The sequence below is a fragment of the Phascolarctos cinereus genome, unplaced genomic scaffold (genome assembly GCF_003287225.1).
Source record: "Phascolarctos cinereus isolate Bilbo 61053 unplaced genomic scaffold, phaCin_HiC Scaffold_7;HRSCAF=346, whole genome shotgun sequence".
Classification (NCBI taxonomy): Eukaryota; Metazoa; Chordata; class Mammalia; order Diprotodontia; family Phascolarctidae; genus Phascolarctos; species Phascolarctos cinereus.
In genome coordinates this window covers 180,347,927-180,370,108 of record NW_027556180.1, presented here as the reverse complement: position 1 = coordinate 180,370,108, position 22,182 = coordinate 180,347,927, and the positions used below count along the sequence as shown (strand labels likewise).

General features: G+C 37.5%; 1 protein-coding gene across 1 annotated transcript in view; it reads left to right on the top strand.

Annotated features, from left to right (window-relative positions):
* The window catches only part of TMEM182 (transmembrane protein 182), an 81,747-nt gene that overhangs the window by 29,411 nt on the left and 30,154 nt on the right, over positions 1-22,182 (top strand). Inside the window, exon 4 of the mRNA XM_020987897.2 lies at positions 6,229-6,366. Within this exon, the coding sequence (XP_020843556.1) occupies positions 6,229-6,366 (138 nt within the window). The remainder of the gene's footprint in view (positions 1-6,228; positions 6,367-22,182) is intronic.

Here is a 22,182-nt window from a genome sequence, read left to right as displayed (position 1 = left end):
CAAAAAAAAAAGAAAGTGAAGCATGAAATCCAGACTGAGTTTCAGAATGAAGATATTTTCCTATGCCTTTTTTCTTAATGGAGTATCAAAAAAAATCAAATGATGTAAAGTTATTTGATTTAGCATCATGGCTTTAAACAGAGAAAATATTATATCCATGTTACAGATGAGAATTAAGGCCCAGAAAAACTGGATGCCTTGGATAATGTTACAAAGCTAGTAAGTGGTAGAAATGGAAAAAGAACCTAGATATCTACATCAAAGGTGTACTTAGTCGACTTCAGAATTGGTGTGTGTCACACTTAGAATTGCTACTTAGATGGGCACATATGTTTTGCCAAGAAACTATGAAGAAAGGAAGACATTTAACCTTACTGGAGTGCCTATGGAGTGGTCATAATAAGTAAGTTTCTGCGGTGGTTAAAAAAAAAAGAGCTAAATTAGAGAAAGAATGATTCATTTGAATTTGCAAGCTTGATTTTGAAAAAAAAAAAAGGGACTTCCTAATGTTCTAAATTAAAAACTTTCGTTTCGTGCTGTAGGATGCCCAGTCTTTGAACTTTTCTTTCTAAGACTGTTTCATTCAAAGAGATCTTTGTTGGTGTTCTTTACGATTCTTTTTTCCTGGGGTACATAAGTTAATCAATCAACAAACACCTATTAAGCTCTTACTGTTTTCTAGATAGGTACTGTACAAAAAATGAGAATACAAAAATAGTAAAAAAAGACAGACCCTGCCCTCAAGGAAGTTAAATTCTAATGGAGTAAGCAACATGCCAACAAACTATGTACATGAAAGACATATACTTAGTTGATTGAAAATAATCTCAGAGGGAAGGTACTAATGGTGTGAATGGAGGTAATGCTGGAGGGGGGAGAGACCATTAAAAGCCTTTTGCAGAAGGTAGGAATTAAGTTGAGTCTTCTTTCTTTCTTTCTTTCTTTCTTTCTTTCTTTCTTTCTTTCTTTCTTTCTTTCTTTCTTTCTTTCTTTCTTCTTTCTTTCTTTCTTTCTTTTTTTTGTGAGGCAGTTGGAGTTAAGTGACTTGCCCAGAGTCACACAGCTAGTGAGTGTTATGTGTAGAAGGCTGGATTTGAACTCAGCTCCTCCTGAGTCCAGGGCCAGTGATCCATCCACTGCACAACCTAGCTGCCCCTGAAGTTTGAGTTTTGAAGAAAACCAGGGAAGCCAGAACACCAAGTCACATAAAGAGAAGAACATTCCAGGCATGAGGGACACATAGTGCAAAGGCATTGAGTTTGGAGTTAAGAGCGTTATGTATAGTGAAGAACAAGAGGGCAGTTGCTGCTGGATCTTAAAATACATGAAGAAGACAAAGGTATAGGAAGATAGGAAAGGTAGAGACAAGATCATGAAGGGCTTTAAATGCCCGACAAGATTTTTTTTTGTTAGAGCCTGGAGGTGATAGTGAGCCACTGGAATTTATTGGGGGAAATGGTTATCACATAGTTAGACCTGTAAGACCTGTACTTTAAGAATATCACTTTCACAGCTAAGTAGAAGATAGATTGCAGTAGAGAGAGACTTCAGGCAGAGAGTCCAATCTGAAGGCTATTAATGCAGTAATCCATGTGTGAGACATTGCCAGTGTGAGGTAGAGAATGGATATATATGTATGTATGTATGTATGTATGTATGTATGTATGTATGTATATATAACAAGACTTATCAACATTAGATATATTGAGTGAGTATGACAGAGTTGAGGATGATACAGAAGTCTGATTGACTGGGAAGATGATGGTGCACTCAATAGTAATAGAAAAGTTTGTAAGATGGTAGGATTTGCAGGGAGGGGGGTAGATAATGATGTTTTAGACATGTTGAGTTTGAGATACATTTGAGACATCCAATTTGAGATGCCCATAAGGCATATGAGACTAGAGCTCAAGGATGAATTTAGAGCTGGATATATACATCTGGGAATCATCCATAAAGGGATGCTCATTGAATCCACAGGGACTGATGAGATCACTAAACAAGATAGTGAGAGAAGAGAAGAGGGCCCAGGACAGACCTTTGGGGAACACTCACAATTACTGGGCATGACATTGCTAATGAGCCAGCAAACAAAACAGAAGGAATGATCAGACAGGTAAGAGGAGAATGAGAGAGTAGCTAGGAGAAGAGGGTGACCAACGGTGTCAAAGGTTACAGAGAGGCAAGAAAGCATGAGGATTTAGAGAAGATCATTAGGTGATTAAGGGAGCAGTTTCAGTTGAATGGTGAGGCTGGAAGCCAAATTGCGGAAGGATTAAAATAGAGTGAGAGGTGAGGTTGCTCAGGCAGTGATTGTAGACAGCTTTCTCAAGGGGTTTGAAAACCAACAAAGGGAGGACATATATATTGGAAATCTAATTACACCTAGGGAAAAAGAAAAAAAATACAGTCTTTAAAATATGTATGTGTGTGTATAATAATTATTATTTCTTTGTGAACCTTAAAGTGCTATATAAATGTTAGTTATTATCATTATACTCACACCTGTGAAAAATATGTGAGAAACAGTTTCTTCTTAAAGACTTAAACGTTACTCATTGTTTTGCTTAGTCAAAACCTCAGTACTTCCATGCGTCTGTGGTTGAATCAATGCTAGCATTTCACTGATGCAGACCCCAGACTATCCATGTCTTCTTGTCTTTAATGGATAACTTTTGTCCACGTCTCTTTTCAAATGCTTCTAACTTCTACCCTTTAAAACCCCAATTTCCTGCAAAGCCCAGCTTAGTTGCCACTCTTACAGGAATCTATTCTTAATCACCTTTCTACCTCTTACAATTATGATGTATTACTTTGTGCTAATTTATTTTCATACGTACATTTGTGTTGTTACCCTAACCCATTGGTTTCCAATGTTTTTCATTCCACTACCCCTTTTCAGTGACAAAAAAGTGTTATGAACCCTCAGGCTAATTTTATATACTACTCAAAATATTCTTTATAAGTGCCATAAAAGAATATTTAGTGCAAACTCCTTGTACCATTGGACTGGGTACATGAACCATTAAATGGTAACCACTTTCCTAATCTCACCTCATTTTGTGAAGCATATTCAATATAAGTTCTTTGGGGGTTTGGGATAGAGAGATAGGATTGTTTCCTTTTTTGTCTCTGTATTTATTGAACCTGGCACAGTGGCCTGTCAAATAGTAGGTCCTTAATGTGTAATTGCTGAATTAAGTAGAACAAAGAGCGCTCAAGGAGGTTTTACCCAATGAGCTGGAGGACTTAAATTCTTTTAATAGTTAGTAGGTACCAACGTAGTTGCCATTTTTCTTATTTCTTCCTCTTACCCCAGAAATCTCCCTTTACCCCAACGTATTTTGTCTTGACTTTACTAGGGAATCCTGGAAAGGACAGGGCTTTCGAAGACATTGAAGAATCCAGACTGGTTAGTGTAGCTAGCCAAATTTATGGGATAATTACTAATCACTATTAGAACTTTGGCCTGGGCTGGTAGCATAAAGTGAGTAAAACCTTAAAAGAGTTTCTCAAGGTAATCCAGTCTTGAAAATATATAAGTCATGTAACTGTGAAAATTGTTAACGTGGAATCCCAGAATGAAATTATTCTCTTTCCTTGAGTTTTGAGCGTGACAGAGTAGTTTGTGGTAGCAAGTATTGCTGATTTGTTATGAATAACAAACAAGAAAAAAGCTTATATTGAATATACTTGGCAGAGTGAGGTAGGGTTAGGAAAGTGATTACCATTTAATGGTTCATGTATCCAGTCCAATGATGGTACAATGAGTTTGCATTAAATATTTGTTACTTCATTGGTGCAAGTAATTGCTGATGGGGTGGTAGCTCCCTTTCCCAAAGCAAGTACTCAACTTGCAACTTATGGTCTTACCTGGGGCTGTTGTTTGTCTTTTTTTTTTTTTGTGAGGCAGTTGGGGTTAAGTGACTTGTCCAGAGTCACAAAGCTAGTGAGTGTTATGAGTCTAAGGTCAGCTTTGAACTCAGGTCCTCTTGACTCTAGGGCCGGTGCTCTATCCACTGCACTACCTAGCTGCCCCTTGTCTTTTGTTTTTGAAGAGGAACAGAGACATCATGGTGTTGGGGTCAGGGCACAGTGTGTTTGGCTATGGCTGGTCAGTCCAGTACAAACTTAGAAGGTTCTACCACAGGTCGGGCACGAATAGTCCATCAGTACATCTGTCTCTGAATTTGTGCAGCTCGTGTTTTCTTTTTGCTGCTGTGATTCTGTTTTACTCATGGAGCACACCACGCTGGGTAGTCCTGTGCCAGTGTCTCCCATGTCTCACAATCAATACTAAAGCTATTCAGAGAAAAACCTGAAAACATCTTTATGTCAATTCTTCTGACCACCATGTGTCTGCTTGCCTTTTGCGAGTTGTCTATAAAATAGCCCATTTAGAGGTTAACTGAGTGGTCTAGGATTCCACAGCCAATATGTATCCAAAGTAAGCCTTGAACTTGAATACCTTCCTGATAAGTCTAGCTGTCTATCCCCATACCAGGCTGGCTAACATTCAGCAATAGTAAGGTAAGTAGTTTATTGAAATCTTTGTTTTGAAGCATTTGTTGTTCAGTTGTTCTGGATGAGTCTGACCCTCTGTGACCCTATTTGGGGTTTTCTTGGAGTGGTTTGCCATTTCCTTCTCCAGCTCATTTTATAGATGAGGAAACAGAGGCAAACAGGGTGAAGTGACCTTCCCAGAGTCACACAACTAGAAAGTAGCTGAGGTCAGATTTGAACTCATGAACATGAATCTTCCAGACTTTAGGCCCAACACTCTATCTACTCTGCCACTCGCTGTTTGGAAGCATCAGGCTCAATCAATCCTATGACAATTTTAAAGGACACATAAAGCTGACCAATTTTCCCATGATTTCAGGTGGAGAGTTAAACTAGGTAATTCAGGCCAAGATTTCTGAGTCTGAATCATTCCAACATGTATCACTCTCTGCTGTTCTTATTGATTAATTACTTTAGCTGCAGTGACATAAGCAGTGTCACTTCTGTGCTCCTTTACATCCCCCCCATACCCTCCTCAGTACGTCTTTCATTTTATAAGATTGCACTTGATGGACATATTTCAGCTTTGCCAGGTGGACCTTTTAAAAAGATTTTTGCCTCCTTTCTCTCTGCAGTTTCTGTTTTCCTATTCTGCAATACAGCCAATAAGAACTCATAATTTGGCTAATAGGTTCCATTGAGGGCCCCATACTTAAATTTACAAGAAGAATTTATTTCAGTGTTTTAGCCTTTGGAAAGTGATGAATTTGTTTAATAGATGTGCAATTAACCAGCTCAAAAATGATCATTAGAAACCCTTTTTATTTGGCTACTATATGTCGCCAAACCCTCAGTCCATTTATCACCAGCTGCATCCATTAATTCAGTATTGCTTGTCCTTGACTAAGAGCCTTCTGAAACTTCACATTTTGAATTTAACAAAGTACAAATATTAGGACAGAATTTTTCTGCCTGAATGTATTTGATTTTAAAGCTCAATTATGCTTGGAAAACATTGTTTTCGAGTTTTTCTTACCATTTTTGTTGCTTTACAATATATTAAAAAATAAAGAAAGAAGGATGGGCAATCCATACAGTAGGGCTGCAGTTGATGAATATTACCAGCTTTCAAGTGGATGCTTTGCTGTTCAAAAAAAAAAAAGGAAAAGAAAAGAAAAGAAACCCTCTATCTGGGTTGGGGTGGGGTATGTGTATGCGATTTTTTTGAGGCCTAGTGCTAAGAATTTCAATGTCTTTTTATGTTTGTCTACATTTGGGGTGGAATACATATCTGATCCAGCTGGGCAGTCATTCAAAAGAATACTGCCTATAGCTTTTGGTACTCCAACTTCTAAAATGTGAAATCTGGTTGGGGAAAATTAACTCCCTAAGTATATTAAGTGTGTGTGCGGTGCAAATACCAAGAATCCAGGTTTGATTGTAGTCTACTATCATTTATTCCATGGCTTTTGGATAAGATCTGAGGTTCCAGTCTAATTCAATACACATGGTACACACTGTATCCCTAGGATCAGTCATAGAAGGGCTGCCATTTTTACAATTAGAAAAATGAAAACAAGAAGGAAACTTTATTGTCTACTAGTTTAAGTTCTAAATATGTTTTCTCTCTCTCTCTCTCTCTCTCTCTCTCTCTCTCTCTCTCTCTCTCTCTCTCTCTCTGTCTCTGTCTTTTCTTTTCCTCTCTTCTTTCCTCTGGGTTTCCAGTTTATCGTGGTTTCTGGGCAGTGTTCCTTCTCCTCGGTGTCATGGCGGCCATAATCGCTACCTTCTTCCTTATCTGCGCTGCTCCCTTTGCCAGCCATATTCTGTTTAAAGCAGCAGGAGGAACCTTTATCACTGCTGGTAGGTTGTACATTGTACATAGTTTTCAGTCCAGAGTTCTTCATACTTTTTTAAAAAAAATTTGTTTTTGGGAATCCTAAAATTAACTCCTAACTCAGCCATTGACTTTCCATAGGATCTTGAACAGGCATCCAATCTAGTAGACCTTGAATTTTTCCATCTGTTGGACTGTGAAAAGTCACAACTCCAGAAATTTGGTGGCCTCAGTATAGCTATGGACTTTCTTATGATGTCTGACAAGCAGTAGAAAATTAACCCAAACTAAAATACTGTGATATATATTGCCTGTGAATGAGCTGTGTTTTGTTGTCCTATTTGGTACTATTACAACAGGGAGGGGACAACAATGATTACCGATGAATTAATTATCTCTAAAATCAGGATTTATGTCACATTTTCTTTTTTCCTTTTCCCTTCTTCCAGGTGGAACAGATTCAAACCTAGAGCTGTCTACTACATACACACATATATATATGTGTGTGTATATGTGTGTGTGTGTGTACATGTGTGTATCACTGTTCTTTTACCATATTAAAAAACAACAGTAGTCTCATATACATGGGCACATGACATTAAATGACATTTTAGAAATACATTTTCCTCATTGTTGGTATCATCTTGCTATAGATTCAGTTGAGAAATTCGAATCCTTGAGGCTAGATTCCTCGGAGTTATCTTTGAATCTTTCCTAACTTTTGTTGTAAAAAATTCTACTGATTTTTCCATGAAAGTTTCTCTTGAGAATTCACCTCACTCCATTTAAGTATTTATGTCATGATTACACTGTGTGTAATATTTATTGGCAAGGGTGTTAGGTGATATTATTCATCCTTTTTTTTTTTGGTGAGGCAGTTGGGGTTAAGTGACTTGCCCAGGGTCACACAGTTATTTTGAGTATCATGTGTCTGAGGCTGGATTTGAACTCAGGTCCTCCTGACTGTAGGGCCGGTGCTCTATCCACTGTACCACCTAGCTGCGCCATTGTTCATCCTTCTTAATGACATAAGCAGAAGCAGTATGTTACTGGCATGTGTATGACATGTGTACTTATATGTATATGTATATATGTATATGTATGTGTGTATATATATACATACACACACATACACACACACACACACACACACACGTTCTGAAATGCTAGGTGGCTCAGTGGATAGAGTGCTGGGCCTGGAGTCAGGAAGACTCATCTTCCTGAGTTCAGATCTGGCCTTGTACATTTACTAGCTGTATGACCCTGGACAAGTGACTTGACCCTGTTTGCTTCAGTTTCCTCATCTGTAAAATGAGCTGGAGAAGGAAATGTCAAACCACACCAGGACATGTGGCAAGAAAATCCTAAATGAGGTCAGGAAGAGTTGGACATGACTGAACAGAAAACTCATATGTGCATATCATTTGTATGTAATACATGATGTATAAACAGAATTTATATAAGAAATTGATTATATATGTAATTTTTATATGAAATTTATAAGTAGAAGCAGCCTAGCAGAGCGATTAGAGAGCCAGGAAGACCTGGGTTCAAGTCCTGCTTCTAATAAATTCTTACTGTGTGTACCTCAGTCAACTCCTTAAGACTCTGAGTTGCAGAAAAGATGCTGATCTGTGTGAATAGAGGGAGTTTCCTTATGGGGAGGCCTCTATACCAATACAATCCCAAGTCTTGTCTCTGTCCTGGTATCTTTAAAATGTTTATTTTTTCTCAAATTCCCAATACTTGCTTTAGGTATTGAAATATGAGTCCATGAGTTGTTTTTATTATCAGAAACCTAAATAAGAATTAATAACCTGATAATACAAATTAAAAATAAAGGACATACGAAGAAAGATGCTATCTGTATCCATAGAAGGAATTGACAAATAGAAGTAGGTATAGAATAATTTTACATATATACATACCTATTCGTGTTTGATGATAGCCATCTCTAGGGAGGGAATGGGAAAAAAAGGGGAAAAAAAAGAAATTTACATGATAACTTTGTTGTATATTTGAGGGGAATAGCAAGTTGTACATAGTAGTTTTCTTGTGCAGTCATCTTTTTATTGTACTGTGTTATAGAAATGCTTGTTTGGCTTAGAGAATTGAAAATAAAATAAATTTGTTATACAAAAATTAAAAAAGCCAGACAAGTAGGTGAAGAATATGAAAGAAGCATAGGAGAATCGGGGAGAGGGAATAAGCATTTATGTAGCACCTACTGTATGCCAAGCGCTGCACTAAGTAGGTACTTTACAAGTGCTATCTCATTTGATCCTCACTGTAACTCTATGAAGTAGGTGCTTTTATTATCCCCATATTATGGTTGAGGAAACTGAGGCAAACTAAAGCTTAGCAACTTGCTCAGGGTCACATAATGTCAGAGACTGGATTTGAACTCAGGTCTTCCTGATTCCAGACTCAGGATTTTATCCATCGTACCAACTAGCAGCCTAGGTGATGATTTTTTTTTAAATTTTTGGGCAGTTGGGGTTAAGTGACTTGCCCAGGGTCACACAGCTAGTAAGTGTCAAGTGTTTGGCCTAGAGGCCGGGTTTGAACTCAGGTCCTCCTGACTTCAGGGCCGGTGCTCTATCTACCGCGCCACCTCGCTGCCCAGTGGTGGTTCTTGATCTCAAAGAAATGATATTCTAATTGGAGAGACATGACGAATATAATCCCTAACAAAATGACCTGCAGTAGCTCTTCATTGTTTATTAGATCCAACGCACAGCCTTGAGCCTGGTATTTAAAGTCTTCTCACAATCCTCTCCCAGACCTCATTTTTATCGGAAAAGAAAATACCTGACCTGCAATAAAAGTTGGAAAAGGATTCAAGCCCATGCCCTCTTAGCTAAACCTGAGGGGAATTTAGCACCACCTGTGACTACAAATGACTCATAACTCTTCCCTGTTGACTTCCATAAGCTGCTAAATTAGGGGTTCTTTTTCTTTTTTGTGTGTGTCATGACCCCTTTGGCAGTCTGATGAAGCATATAGACACCTTAGAATAATATTTTCAAATGTATAGGATAACCATAGGCTTACAAAGGAAATCATTTATATTGAAATAGTTTTCAAAATATTTTTTAAAAAAGTTCACAGATTACAGATTAAGAACCTCTGCACTAAATGAAAGGGTATGCCTCTGAGAATCCCATTTTCCTCAAGTAACATGCAGGTGACGTGTGTCCTCAGAGAATCAGCAACAGCTAACAGCAGGTCAGTGATAAACTTCTCTGTCTCTTCAGACTTCTAGAATCATCTTCCACTAAGTGCTGTGGGGGCAGCAAGGTGACACAGTGGAGAAGTGCCAGACCTGGAGTCAGGAAGACCTGAGTTCAAATCTCACCTCAGATACTTACAAGCTGTGTGACCCAGGGCAAGTCACTTAATCCTGTTTGCCTCAGTTTCCTCATCTATAAAATGAGCTGGAAAAGGAAATGGCAAACGACTCTCGTGTCTTTGCCAAGAAAGCCCCAAAATGGGGTCATGGGGAGTCTAAATGATTCAACAGTAAGAGCTGAAGCACATATAACAGAAAGGCTAATTTTTCTGTAGCCTCAGGGCAGTGTTTTATTTTTACTTTATTTTTTGTTATTAAGTTGAAACTGCCTTTACTTCCTTTTTATTTTCCTTCTTCCTGGGGCACAGGAGTTAGACAGCAAGGGACCATGAAGTAGCATGGATGTAGCACTAAGTACTTGCATTTTCTGATTGTCCCAGAATGAGTTTGGGATTGTAGAATAGAGGAAATAAATACAGCAAGCTCAGCTGGGGCAAATTTCTAATTTGTCTGGGTGTGTCAGGGAGGGTGATTCTATTCTGGCACTCTATCCATTGCACCAACTAGCTGCCTCTCAGGCACATGGTAGTTACGCATTAAATATTTGTTGAATTGATTTAAATTGAGAAGTCAGTGTCTTTGGAAAGACATTCAAGTTATCAGCTATTCATGTACCTCTAGAGAAATAGCAAAAAATACAAAGGATCACATCTAATGTTGTTTCTTTTATATGACAAATTTTAAAAAAAGACCTACTGGTAAGTTCCTTAAGATATTAGACTTGGCCACTATTTGTAAAGTAAAATACACTGTCCTTAGAGTCATGAAGGAGTGTGTCATGTTCTAGTTTTGCTAATAACTTCTTGTGTGAGCTTGGACAAGCTTGGTTAATCTCGCTGGCCTTCAGTTTCTTTATATGTAAAATGAGATTCTATTAGATAATCTCTAAGATGCCTTCTGGCTCTTGACAATCTCTGAGTTTAAGCTTATATATTTAAGGATGTTTTTTAGCTACTGTACCCTGTAAATACAAGATTCTTCTCATTCCCCTACTCTGCCTTTTCCTGTCTTTTCCTCAATATTTACAAATAATGGGGGAATGTAACAAAACTTTTCAGTAATTAAACATTACAGCAATTAGGCCACACTTTTAAACTCAGAAATTATCCTGGCCATTCACTGATACTGGAATTATCTTTTTTAGGAGATCTTTTGTCTTCCCTACTCATACATGATGTATATCTTGGGGGGGGGTGTAGAAAAAATCTCCAAAAAAATTCTCAAACTGAAAACACATTCTTCACCTTTTTATGTTGGAGTCTTTCTGTGGATTATGTATTTTGGCTGAGCACTCGGTGGGCAAGTGAAACAGCTGTTACCAATTCACATGCCACTGACAGGTGGCCAGGGCTTTATGCAAAAATCTTGTACTGACAGGGCCCCAAAAATACTTACGGGACAAATACAAGTATATGGAGGGGAACTTGAAGTTGGGGCCTGGGTGTCCTGAAATGGAGACATGCCTCCAAATGCCCCAGTGTTGTTATATCCCTGCTGTTGGCTTTTGTATAGTATATGCAAACTGCATCTACAAAAAAGTTAGAGATAAATATTTATGGAGTAACAATTTTAAAAAATCACTATTCTTAAATGAAATAACAAGGCACTTACCCCTCTGGGTCTCCATTTCTTCATCTGCAAAAATGAAGAGATTGGACAGATGAATGAATAAAGTCCATATTATAGTGGATAGGCCATGAGCATGGAGTCAGGAAAACCTCACCCATTTCGGGCATTTATTAGCTTTGTGACCATAGGCAAACTGTGCCTCAGTTTCTTCATCTATAAAATGAAGGTGGTAGACTTAATGGTCTCTAAGGTTTCTCCCAGCTCTGAATCTATGATTCTATGAAGAAATTAAAAAAAAATGATTGATCACTTAGTCTATGCTAAGTAGTTTGCTAACCACTGAGGTTACAAAAATAAAAACGAGACTGTTCTTGTCTTCAAGAAGTTGTAATAGAAAAAACAACATATATAAAAAGTAGAGATTTAAGGTGAATGACAAGTCCTCGTTGTCCTTAGGGGTCTGAAGTAGGGCAGATTGCAAGCCTGAGGATTATGAAGGGCATAGCAGTAGGGCAGATGGCAAGGCCTGGTGAAATGGGGCATGGGTACAGCATTAAGGATAAGAAAGCTCAAAATTTTGGAGGATAGGAGAAAGGAAGGTAAAAGGCCCGGCAGATGGTACAGGGGTGATCATTATGAACTCTGTCCTTTTGCTGTGATAGGAATTCCAGGAGTCATTAGTTTCCATCCTCTTGGTTAAGCTGGATGCATAGCAGATGATTTCTAAGTTTCCTTTCAGCTTGAAAATTTCTTTTTCCTTTTTGGTAATTAGTCTTCAAAATTTAGCATTGCATGATATCTCCGATATAAGTTTCTCAGAGGGCTTTTAGAAATGGTCTGGCTTATGAAGTAGTTAGATACTAGTTACTGCCATCTTCATTTTGAGGTAAAATTAGAACAACTGGAGAGTAAAGTAATTCCCTCAAGTATAAGCTAGTAATCTTGTCTTCAAATTAGAATGTCACTTTCTAAACAGAAATTGTATAACATTAAGATGAAGTTCCAAATCAAGAAACAGGGTGCAAACAACAACAAAAAAGAGGAACCTGACCATGAAAAGCTGCTGTGATGACAGAGAAGATCAATTCATAAGCTCAGAAGAAGTCAAGGAAGCTATAAGCAAAGTCTCAAAGAAAAAAAAAAGTGAATTGGACATAAGCCCAACAAAGATTCCTGGAAGAGCTAAAAAAGATTTCAAAAAACCAAATAAGAGTGGTAGAGGAAAAATTAGGGAAGGAATTAAAAGCAAAAGAAGAAAATTATAAAAAGGCAGTTAATACCTTGGTAAAAGAGGCACAAAAATACTGAAGAAAACAACATCTTGAAAAAACATAATTGGCCAAATGGTAAAAAAAAAAAATCACTGATGAAAATAACTCCTTAAAAGCAGAATTGGCCAAATAGAAAAAGAAGTACAAAAGCTCACTGAAGAAAAGAATTCCTCAGAAAATTAGAAAGGGCAAGTGGAAGATAATGATTCCATAAGACATCAAAAAACAATAAAACAAAGTCAAAAAACTAAATGAATAGAAATAAAAATGTGAATTATCTCATCAGAAAAAAACAACTGACCTGGAAAATAAATCAAGGAGAGAGAATTTAAGAATTATTGGATTACTTGAAAACCATGATCAAAGTAAAGGTCTAGTTATCATATTTCAAGAAATTATCAAGGAAAAATGCCCCAATATCCTAGAACCAGAGGGTAAAGCTTGAAATTGCAAGAATTCACTGATCACCACCTGAAAGAGAACCTAAAATGGAAACTCCCAGGAATATTATAGCCAAATACCAGAGATCCCAGGTCAAAGAGAAAATACTTCAAGCATCCAGAAAAAAAAAAAAACATTCAAATAATGTGGAGCCATAGTCAGAATCACACAAGACTTAGCAGCTACCACCTTAAAGAAATGGAGAACTTGAAACATGATATTTTGGAACATATTCTGAAAGGCTGAAGAGCTAAGACTAAAATGAATTCCCTGCCCTGGAAAACTGAGTATAAACCTTCAAGGGAAAAAATGGTTATTTAATGACTTTCAAGGACTTTCCTGATGAAAAGACCAGAAAATAAATAGAAAATTTGAGTTTCAAATGCAAGACTCAAAAGAAGCATAAAAAGACAGCTAAGCCAGATTTCTAAAAATAAGAGCCATTCCCCAGTTGATAAATAGTCAAAGGTATTCAGAAGAAAAAATCAAAGTTATCCATGGTCACATGAAAAGAAAAATGGCCTAAATCACTACTGATTGGAGAAATGAAAATTAGAACAACTCTGAGATACCGCCTGAAAACTATCAGATTGACTATTAAGATGGATAAGAAAAATGACAAATACTACAGGGGATGAGGAAAACTGGGACACTAATGCACTATTGGGGGAGTTGTGAACTAGTCCAACTGTTCTGGAGAACAATTTGGAACTATGCCAAAAGAGCTATAAAACTGTGCATACCTTTTGACCCAGCAACACCACCACTAGATATTTATCCTAAAGAGATAAAAGAAAATGGACCTATTTGTGGAAAAATATTTATAGCAATAGGTCGTGCAGTGGATGGAATGCTAGACATCGAGTCAGGAAGACTCCTCTTCTTGAGTTCAATTCTGGCCTCAGACACTCATTAGCTATGTGATCCTGGGCAAGTTGCTTAACCTTGCTTGACTCAGTTTCCTCATCTGTAAATGAACTAGAGAAGGAGATGACAAGCCACTCCAGTATCATTGCCAAGAAAACCCCAAATGGGGTCACAAAGAGTCAGACACAACTGAAAAATGACTGAAAAACAACAACTCTTATAACAACTCTTTTGCTAGTGGCAAAGAATTGGAAATTGAGAAGAGTCCTGTCAATTGGGGACTGGCTGAATAAGTTGTGGTATAAGATTATGATGGAATACTATTGTACTGTAAGAAAGAAATGGTGAGTGGGATGGGAAGACTGGGAAGACTTAGATGAAGTCATCAAAGTTAAGTGAGCAAAATCAGGAGAACATTATACACAGTAGCATCACTATTGTAAAGATGATCAGCTGTGAAAGACTTAACTACTCTTATCAAGACGATGATCTAAGACAGTTCCAAAGGGCTTGTGTTAAAAAATGCTGTCCACCTCCAGGGAGAGGACTGATGAACTCTGAATGGAGAGTGAAGCATATATTTTGTAAACTTTCTTCATTTTTATTATTTTATTGTATTTGTGTTTTCTTTTGCAATGTGGCTAATATGGAGAGATGTTTTAAATGACCTCACATGTATAATTGAACATCAAAGTGCTTGCCTTCCCAAAGAGGAATGAGGAGTGGGAAGGTGGAGAGAGTTTGGAATTCAAAAATTTAAAAATATTCTGTTCAAATTTTTTACATATAATTGGGAAATATTTAATGAAATAAATAAAAATAAGTGAACCTATGATATCATCTTCATGCAAAAATTTATAAAGTGTAAATAGTATGCAAGTAGATCCAGAGATGTTAATGCAGGAGGTGAAATTTTACCTCATAAATAGCACCATAACTTGGTGAGACATGACCCATTATTGGAATATGGTTCTGGAAATGAATAGAAATAGGTACTTGACTTGAGATTTTATTACTATAGGGAATTCTCAGTTAAGAAAACTCCTGTTACCAATGCATTTTGATTCCTCTGCATCTTGAGAAGTCAGCTGACTTGTCCAGGGTCACACAGTCAGTATGTATCAGAGGCCAAACTTGAACCAAGATCTTCCTATCTTCAAGACTATCCCCCTATCTGCTACACTGTGCTGCCTCTGGAGATTAATACCTGAAAAGGAACCTGGGTAAGAGGGAAATGGTAGGGGGGGCAGGATGTGGGAGGTGGTGCAAAATGGGTAGAGATTATCATTGTACATTAAGAAGATATCTTTATGTAAGTAAATACAAGACCCAAAGTAGGGAAGCATGGTAGAGAATATTTGGTTAAAGATAAAGAGAAACAGAAGTAGAGGAGATATTGTCATGAATATACTAAGGACTACCTAGACAAAAAAAAAAAGAAAGAAAAGAAAATAGGTGACACATTTGAGCAAAGACATCACAAATCTGTACTGAGACATAATATAGTAGTAAAAGAAACTTCAGTAGTTCATAAATCTGCAATAATTCTCTTCCTTCCAAAAGCAGAACAGCTAAGAATTTCTTGGCTTGCCTTAATGATAATTTTATCATTCAAAAGACGGAGAAAGCAGTGAAGGGAACAGATCTTATGGGCCTGTTTCTGACCCATTAGGAGGAATAGTGGATACCTTGGAAGGAAGTGACAATTTCATATTAGAATTCATCATAGAGAAGAAAAAGAGAAAGCCGGCTCTAGCTTGAAGTGTACGCTCAATTTTTGGGAAATCATATTTATAAGGTTCAGAGAAAAAATTGGCACTAGCCCATTTCCTGAAATTCTACAGGGGAAGCCAACTCAGGAGGAGGAGGCTTTCAAAACTGAAATGCTGAGGAAACAAAGAGTAAATTGCAGTGAGTAAAAAAGGGTGAGTTGTCTCCAGAAACTGATATGAATGCCTTAGGAACTCATCCAGCAACTTATATTTTAAAATCAGTTGTGTAAAAAATGGAAGCAAATGCAAATAATGACAGATGACTAGAAAAGTGTAACAGTTTTACAAGAATAGTGGGAAGAGAGGTAAAGTTCAGAACAGCTGATGCTGGTGAGGAATGCTAAGAACTTTCCTAAACACTAGTTTTGGAGATTAAAGGAAGAGCAAAGAAGGTGTGAGACTGTTAGAGTTGGTGGATGGGATGATAATAATGGGCAACAGAACAAAGGCAGAGCCACTCAGCTTTCATTCTACTTCTGTTTTCCCTGCCGAGCACAATGATCTTTGTACTGGAAGGAGATGAATAAAAATGCCTAAAGGGGCATTGAAAGCCAAGACAAAGAGGGAGATAGTAAAGTGGGTCTAGATTTCTTTAATGATTTCAAGTCTCTAGACCCCAATTAGTTAAATCCCAAATTCCATAAAGAACTGGCAATTGTGATTGTCAAGCCAGTGTTAATAATTTTGAAAGACCATGGAGAATAGGGAGGTACAATGGAACTGGAGAAAGACAAATTTTTAGATATTAAAAAAATAAGTGGCATTTGAAAATTAAAGGTCAGTGAAATTGACTGATGCTGGACAAAATTCTCTATTGTTAAAGCTGTGGTTAGTGAACACCTAGAAAAGGTAACAGTGATCACAAAGAACTAGCATTACTCCAACAAGGAGAGGCCATTCCTGACTACTATTATTTCCCTTTTTGTCCGAGTTACCAACTAAACAGGTAGAGCAGGGAAATATTAAAGATGCTGTTAATCTAGGTTTCAGCAAAGCATATGTTTTTCTTTCATGCTATCTTTTTGAATGGGTAAGACGATAGTGAAGTTGGGTGGTTTCACAGCTAGATAGATAGCTAGACCCAAAGAGTAGCTGTAACAGATTTGCTGAGAAGGAGAGCTCTAATGGAGGTCTAGGTATCTGTCTGATCTTGTGCTATTTGTCAATGAAAAAAAGTAAAACTATAGATATTATATTTCTCAGATTTGTAGATATCACAAAGCTAGAAAGGATAGTTTAAACATTGGATTCAGTTTGATTCGGCAAACATTTACAAAGTTCCTGCTATGTGCTACCAATAATGGTAGGTGTTAGGGATACAAAGACAAAACTGAAAACAATCTCTGATGACAAGGAACTTATATACTACTGGGAGACCAATAAGTACATAGATAAGTAAGTATAAAAATAATAAGTAGTTGTTTTGGGGGGAAGTACAAGTAACTGGATCAAATGAGATAATATTTGTAAAGCACTTAACACAGTGCCTGGCACATTGTAGGCACTCTAGAAATGCTATCAGCTTCATCATCATCATCATCATTAGTGATTACCATTATTATAGAGGAGGGTATCAGGAATATTATCATGTAAGATGTAGTAGTTGAGCTATGTGTTGAGTGGAAGTAGGGATTTCAAGAGGGAGGTGAGAAAGAAAAACATTCTAGGCATAGGGGACAGACAGCTTGTGTTAAGGCATAGATGTGGGAGACAGACTGTCATGCATAGGGAATGACAAGTAGGCCAGTTTGGCTAGAAGAAGAAAAAGAATGTAAAATAAATCTGTAAAGAGGTTGGTACCATCTTATGATGAGGTATAAATGCCAAATGGATAGAGGATAGAGTCAGGATCCAAAAAGATCTGAACAGGCTAGGACAGTGAGCCAAATGTAAACAGCTAACAGTATGGTATGTCAGCCATATAGTAAATCTGATTTGACTGCAGGAAGAGAGATGCTATATCTAGAACTAGGGAGGTGATAGTCCTCTACACTGCCTTTATTGCAACATCACATATAGAGTATTGTGTTCAGTTCAGGGCACCATATTTTGGGAGGATTTTGATATGCTAAAGGATGTCCGTAGAACATTCACAAGCAATAAAGATGGTGGGAGGCCTCCAGATGATTAGATATGAAGACTCGTTGAAAGAAGTGGAGATATTTAGCCTGGAGAAGAGAAGACTCAGGGGGAATGTGATTACCATCTCCAGTTCCTTGAAGGAATGGCAAGCAGGTAGAAGGATTATACTTGTTCTGTTTGGCCTGTGAGATCAAACCTTGGAGCCTTGGGTGAAAGTTGAAGAGCGACAACTTTAGACCTAATATTAAGGAAACATTATCTAAAACTTAGAGTTATCTAAAGATTGGAGGAGCTTCCTCAGGAGGGGAAGGATTCTCTCTCACTACAGTTCTTTGAGGCAAGGTTGGATAAACTCTTGTTAGTTATGAGAGTGAATGCCTAATTTGATATAGACCATATAGTTTTGGACCACATAGAGTTGGATCATAGAACTTTTGAAGTTTAATTCAACTCAGATTCTGTCATTCTAGGTATGGTGAAAAGTCTATACTCATAGTTGTTATTGTTATTATTTAGTCATTTTTCAGTTGTATCAGACGCTTTGCGACCCTATTTGGAGTTTTTTTGGAAAAGATACTGGAATGGTTTGCCATTTTTTTCTCCATCTCATATTACAGATGAGGAAACTGAGGCAAACAGTGTTAAGTGATTGCTCAGGGCCACACAGACGAGTCTTCCTGATTCCAGGCCTGCACCACCTAGCTGTCCTTTATACTCATAAGCAACTATTTAATTCTGACAATATAAATGATAGTTTTATCAGCGTAACTGAATACAAGGACTTTTCTATTGTGTATGAAATCAACTTTTTCTTGAAAACGAACTCAGAATTACATTTGTGTGCTTAACACAAACAGTGATCTTAACTGGATAATCGTTTTCCCCAGTGGATCTGGCACCTGAGAAGATATGGCTTCTGTTATTAACAGTTACTAATAATCTAATAATACCATGTAAATACTTAGAAGATACAATGTTCTATGTTTTTATTTCACTTTGTACTTGCCCTTGTGTATACTGGTGCTAGCAAAAAGGGACTGCTTCAGATTTTTTAGTTCAATTTTATCACTTTTCCATTTGTTAGGACATTGAGCTAAAAAGGTTAAGGGCAGGGGCTATTTCACTGAGAGGACTAGTTTACTTTGCTCTCTTTCAGGGAAATGAGCAGTCCTGTAAACCTTGCATAACTGTTTTACAAAAGCATGCTGTGGATCACAAGGGGAACCAGGAGGGAGGGTGTGGTTTGAAGTAGCATAAATCCATCACCAATTCTAGAAAAAAAAATCCCCCTATTGACAGTACTTCATTGAAGGTGTCTCTGCATTTGAAGGATAAAATATTCTAATCCACTTTTCTGTAAACTGGAGGAGCATAGGAAAAATAATACAAAGCTGATACAAAAATCCACATAATTATCAAGTAATAAATACCTGATCTGGGAATAAAAAGGATTTCAGAAGTGATTTTTTGTATCCTTTTTCTTGAAGAAGCAAGCAAGAGTAGGGAGAATTGATTTTGTGTCATGAAATGATACTATAAGGAGTTGTAGGTTAACAACACATGACTCCTGCCCATGGGGATTTAGGTAGAAGAAGGATAGTTTCACACAGGTTGAATTCATCGCATTAAAACTAGGGAAAAAAGGCATCATGAGAGCTAAAGGACACATCTGACAATTACTTTTCTTTGTTCAAGAAGGCACACACACTTACAAAGAGGTAGCACCATCTTCTCCCAGATAAAGTAACCTGTGAGGGCAAGGAGAATATATGAAATAAATAGAGGAGGTGAAGCAAAGAGAAGGAAACAAACATTTATTAAGCACTTACTATGTGGCAAGCTCAGGCATTCTCAACTTACAGGCACACATGCACACACCCACACACACACACCCACACAAGGCTCACATCACTCTTCTGCACCTGCTGTCTTCATGTCTGGGTGGTGAAGGATCCAGGCTATAAACAGCCATCCACAATTGACAATTGAAAGGCACTGCAGGATGGGAAGAATATGACTTGAAAGGCTTGTAGACTGCTTCATGAATTCAGAAGCATTTTTAAAGGTCCTACATTCTTTTTTCAATATTCAAGAGGCAGGCATTTGAGAGAAATTCAAAAGAATAATTGCTTACTGCAGAAGAGAGTGACCTTAGGAAAATACATGTCTTATCACTTTGCACAGGACCCTGGAGCAAACTGAGGTTCTTGGGGAGCAGAGAGCACAGAATAAAGCAGAAGAATAATAAGAATATTTTTTATTAATTGCCAGATACATTTCATACTGTAAAATTAGTTCTTCACCTTTTGTGATACATAGGAGGGTAGTTTTTTTTCTCCCTGTTGTGCTCCCTAAAAGGTCTATGACACCTGGACCCACAGCGTAAGAGGCAATACAAGATCTAATCAGGCTTTTTTCTAAAACCATTGGCTTTGTGAACTTTGCTAGGTTCTGTTGTGGTTGAGATTTGGCAAGAAAACATCTGGGCAAAGAGGCAGTAACGCTAAATAGTTTGAAGGGATTTCTTCTGTTGTTTTAAGTAGTAGGATGACTTATCAACTTTCCCTTCCTTCCTTCCTTCCTTCCTTCCTTCCTTCCTTCCTTCCTTCCTTCCTTCCTTCCTTCCTTCCTTCCTTTTTTTTCCTTTCTTCTTCCTTTCTTTCTCTGTCTTCTCTTTTCTGGTGTATTTTTCCAAGCTCCACTGTTTCACTGTTTTTAATGCCTGAATCAAAATATCTCTTTGACACCTGTCTGACCCCACCCCGACATTTTTAGTCAAAACAGATAGTATTTTGTTCCTAAAGCAGTCAGCAACTTAGGAAACAGAATTGTGAGTAGTTTTTATAGGAGCTCACAACAATTAAATGGTTAAGCCCAGGTTGAAACTGCTTTTCTGCTGCCTAGGAATCCAGTGCGCTGTCCAAGGGACTATTATCTTCCTTTAAGGGTTTGCGAAGGAAATAATTACTTGATAAAGATAGGATTTCCTCTCTTAAATAATCTCTTCCACTGTTTGTACATCTTACTTTTTCTTGTAGGTGCTTAATAAATGTTTATTGGTTGATTTGTGAATAGGACAGGGCCTGGTGTCAATTCAACTAAATGATTAATAATTATAAAAATGGGAAAAGGACCCACATGTACAAAAATATTTATAGCAGCTCCTTTTGTGGTGGCAAAGAATTGGAAATTGAGGGGATGCCCATCAATTGGGGAATGACTGAATAAGTTGTGGTATATGAATGTAATGTAATACTGTTGTGATATAAGAAATGATGAGCAGGTGGACTTCAGAAAAACCTGAAAAGACTTGTATGGGCTGATGCTTAGTGAAATGAGCAGAACCAGGAGAACATTGTACACAGTAACAGCAACATTATGCCATGACTAACTTTGATAGACTTAGCTCTTCTCTGCAATGCAAGGATTCAAGACATCTCTAAAAGACTTATAATGGAGAATGCTGTCCACATCCAGAGAAAGAACTATGGAGTCTGAATGCAGATCGAAGCATACTATTTTCTCTTCTTTTTTCCTTTGTTTTGTTTCTTCTTTTTTATAGTTCCTTTTAATAGTTCTAATTCTTCTTCACAACATGACTAATATAAAAATATGTTTAATAGGAGTGTATATGTAGAGCCTATTTCAGATTGCATGTCGTCTTGGGGAGGGAGAAGGGGACAGAGGGGGAGAAAATTTAAAACTCAAAAGCTTATGGAAGTGAATGTTAAAAACTAAAAATAAATTAATTTACAAAAAGACAAAAAAAGATCTGGGTTTCTTATGAATTGAAAATTCAATATACATTAATCATGAGATAGAGTACTACCCCCTCAAAAAAAAAGAAAAAAAAGAAAAAGCTATTGTGAACTTAGAATACATGAAACAAAGCGTTGAGTTCAGGAATAGAGAATTGATAGTCACACTTTAGTCTGCCCTAGTCAGGAATCCAGGTGCAGAATATGGTATTCAGTTCTCAGCATCATAGTTTAGTTTCCTAAAATTGATATGCTTGACCTTGATAAACTTAAGGGTGTCAAATTCAATTCAGTAAATATTTGTTAAGTACCTACCATGTGCCAAGCACTGTTCTAAGTTTTGCAGATACAAGTAGTAGTAATAATAATAATAATAATAATACATAGATAGATAGTCCCTGCCCTCAAAGAGCAACATCTAATAGAAGACAAAACACAAAAGGGAGCTAAAAGGTGACACAGAAAGCAGGCGTGGAGGGAGTAGGGTGGGGTGGAGGAGGGTTTGGGAGTATCTGGCACTGGGGGAGGGTGATGTTCATGGAAATAAAACCAAGCAAAACTGCTGATGGAAGGTGGAGAGTTACCTGGAGAATTCTGAGCCCTTATAAAGGAATGATTTGGGGAGAACTGTATTGCTTTGTCTTCCAACCCTTCAGACAGAGGGGTGAGCCAACTGAGGGAACTGCAAAGGTGTTGAGTATCAAAAGCTGTCAGTCTGCATAGTGATGAG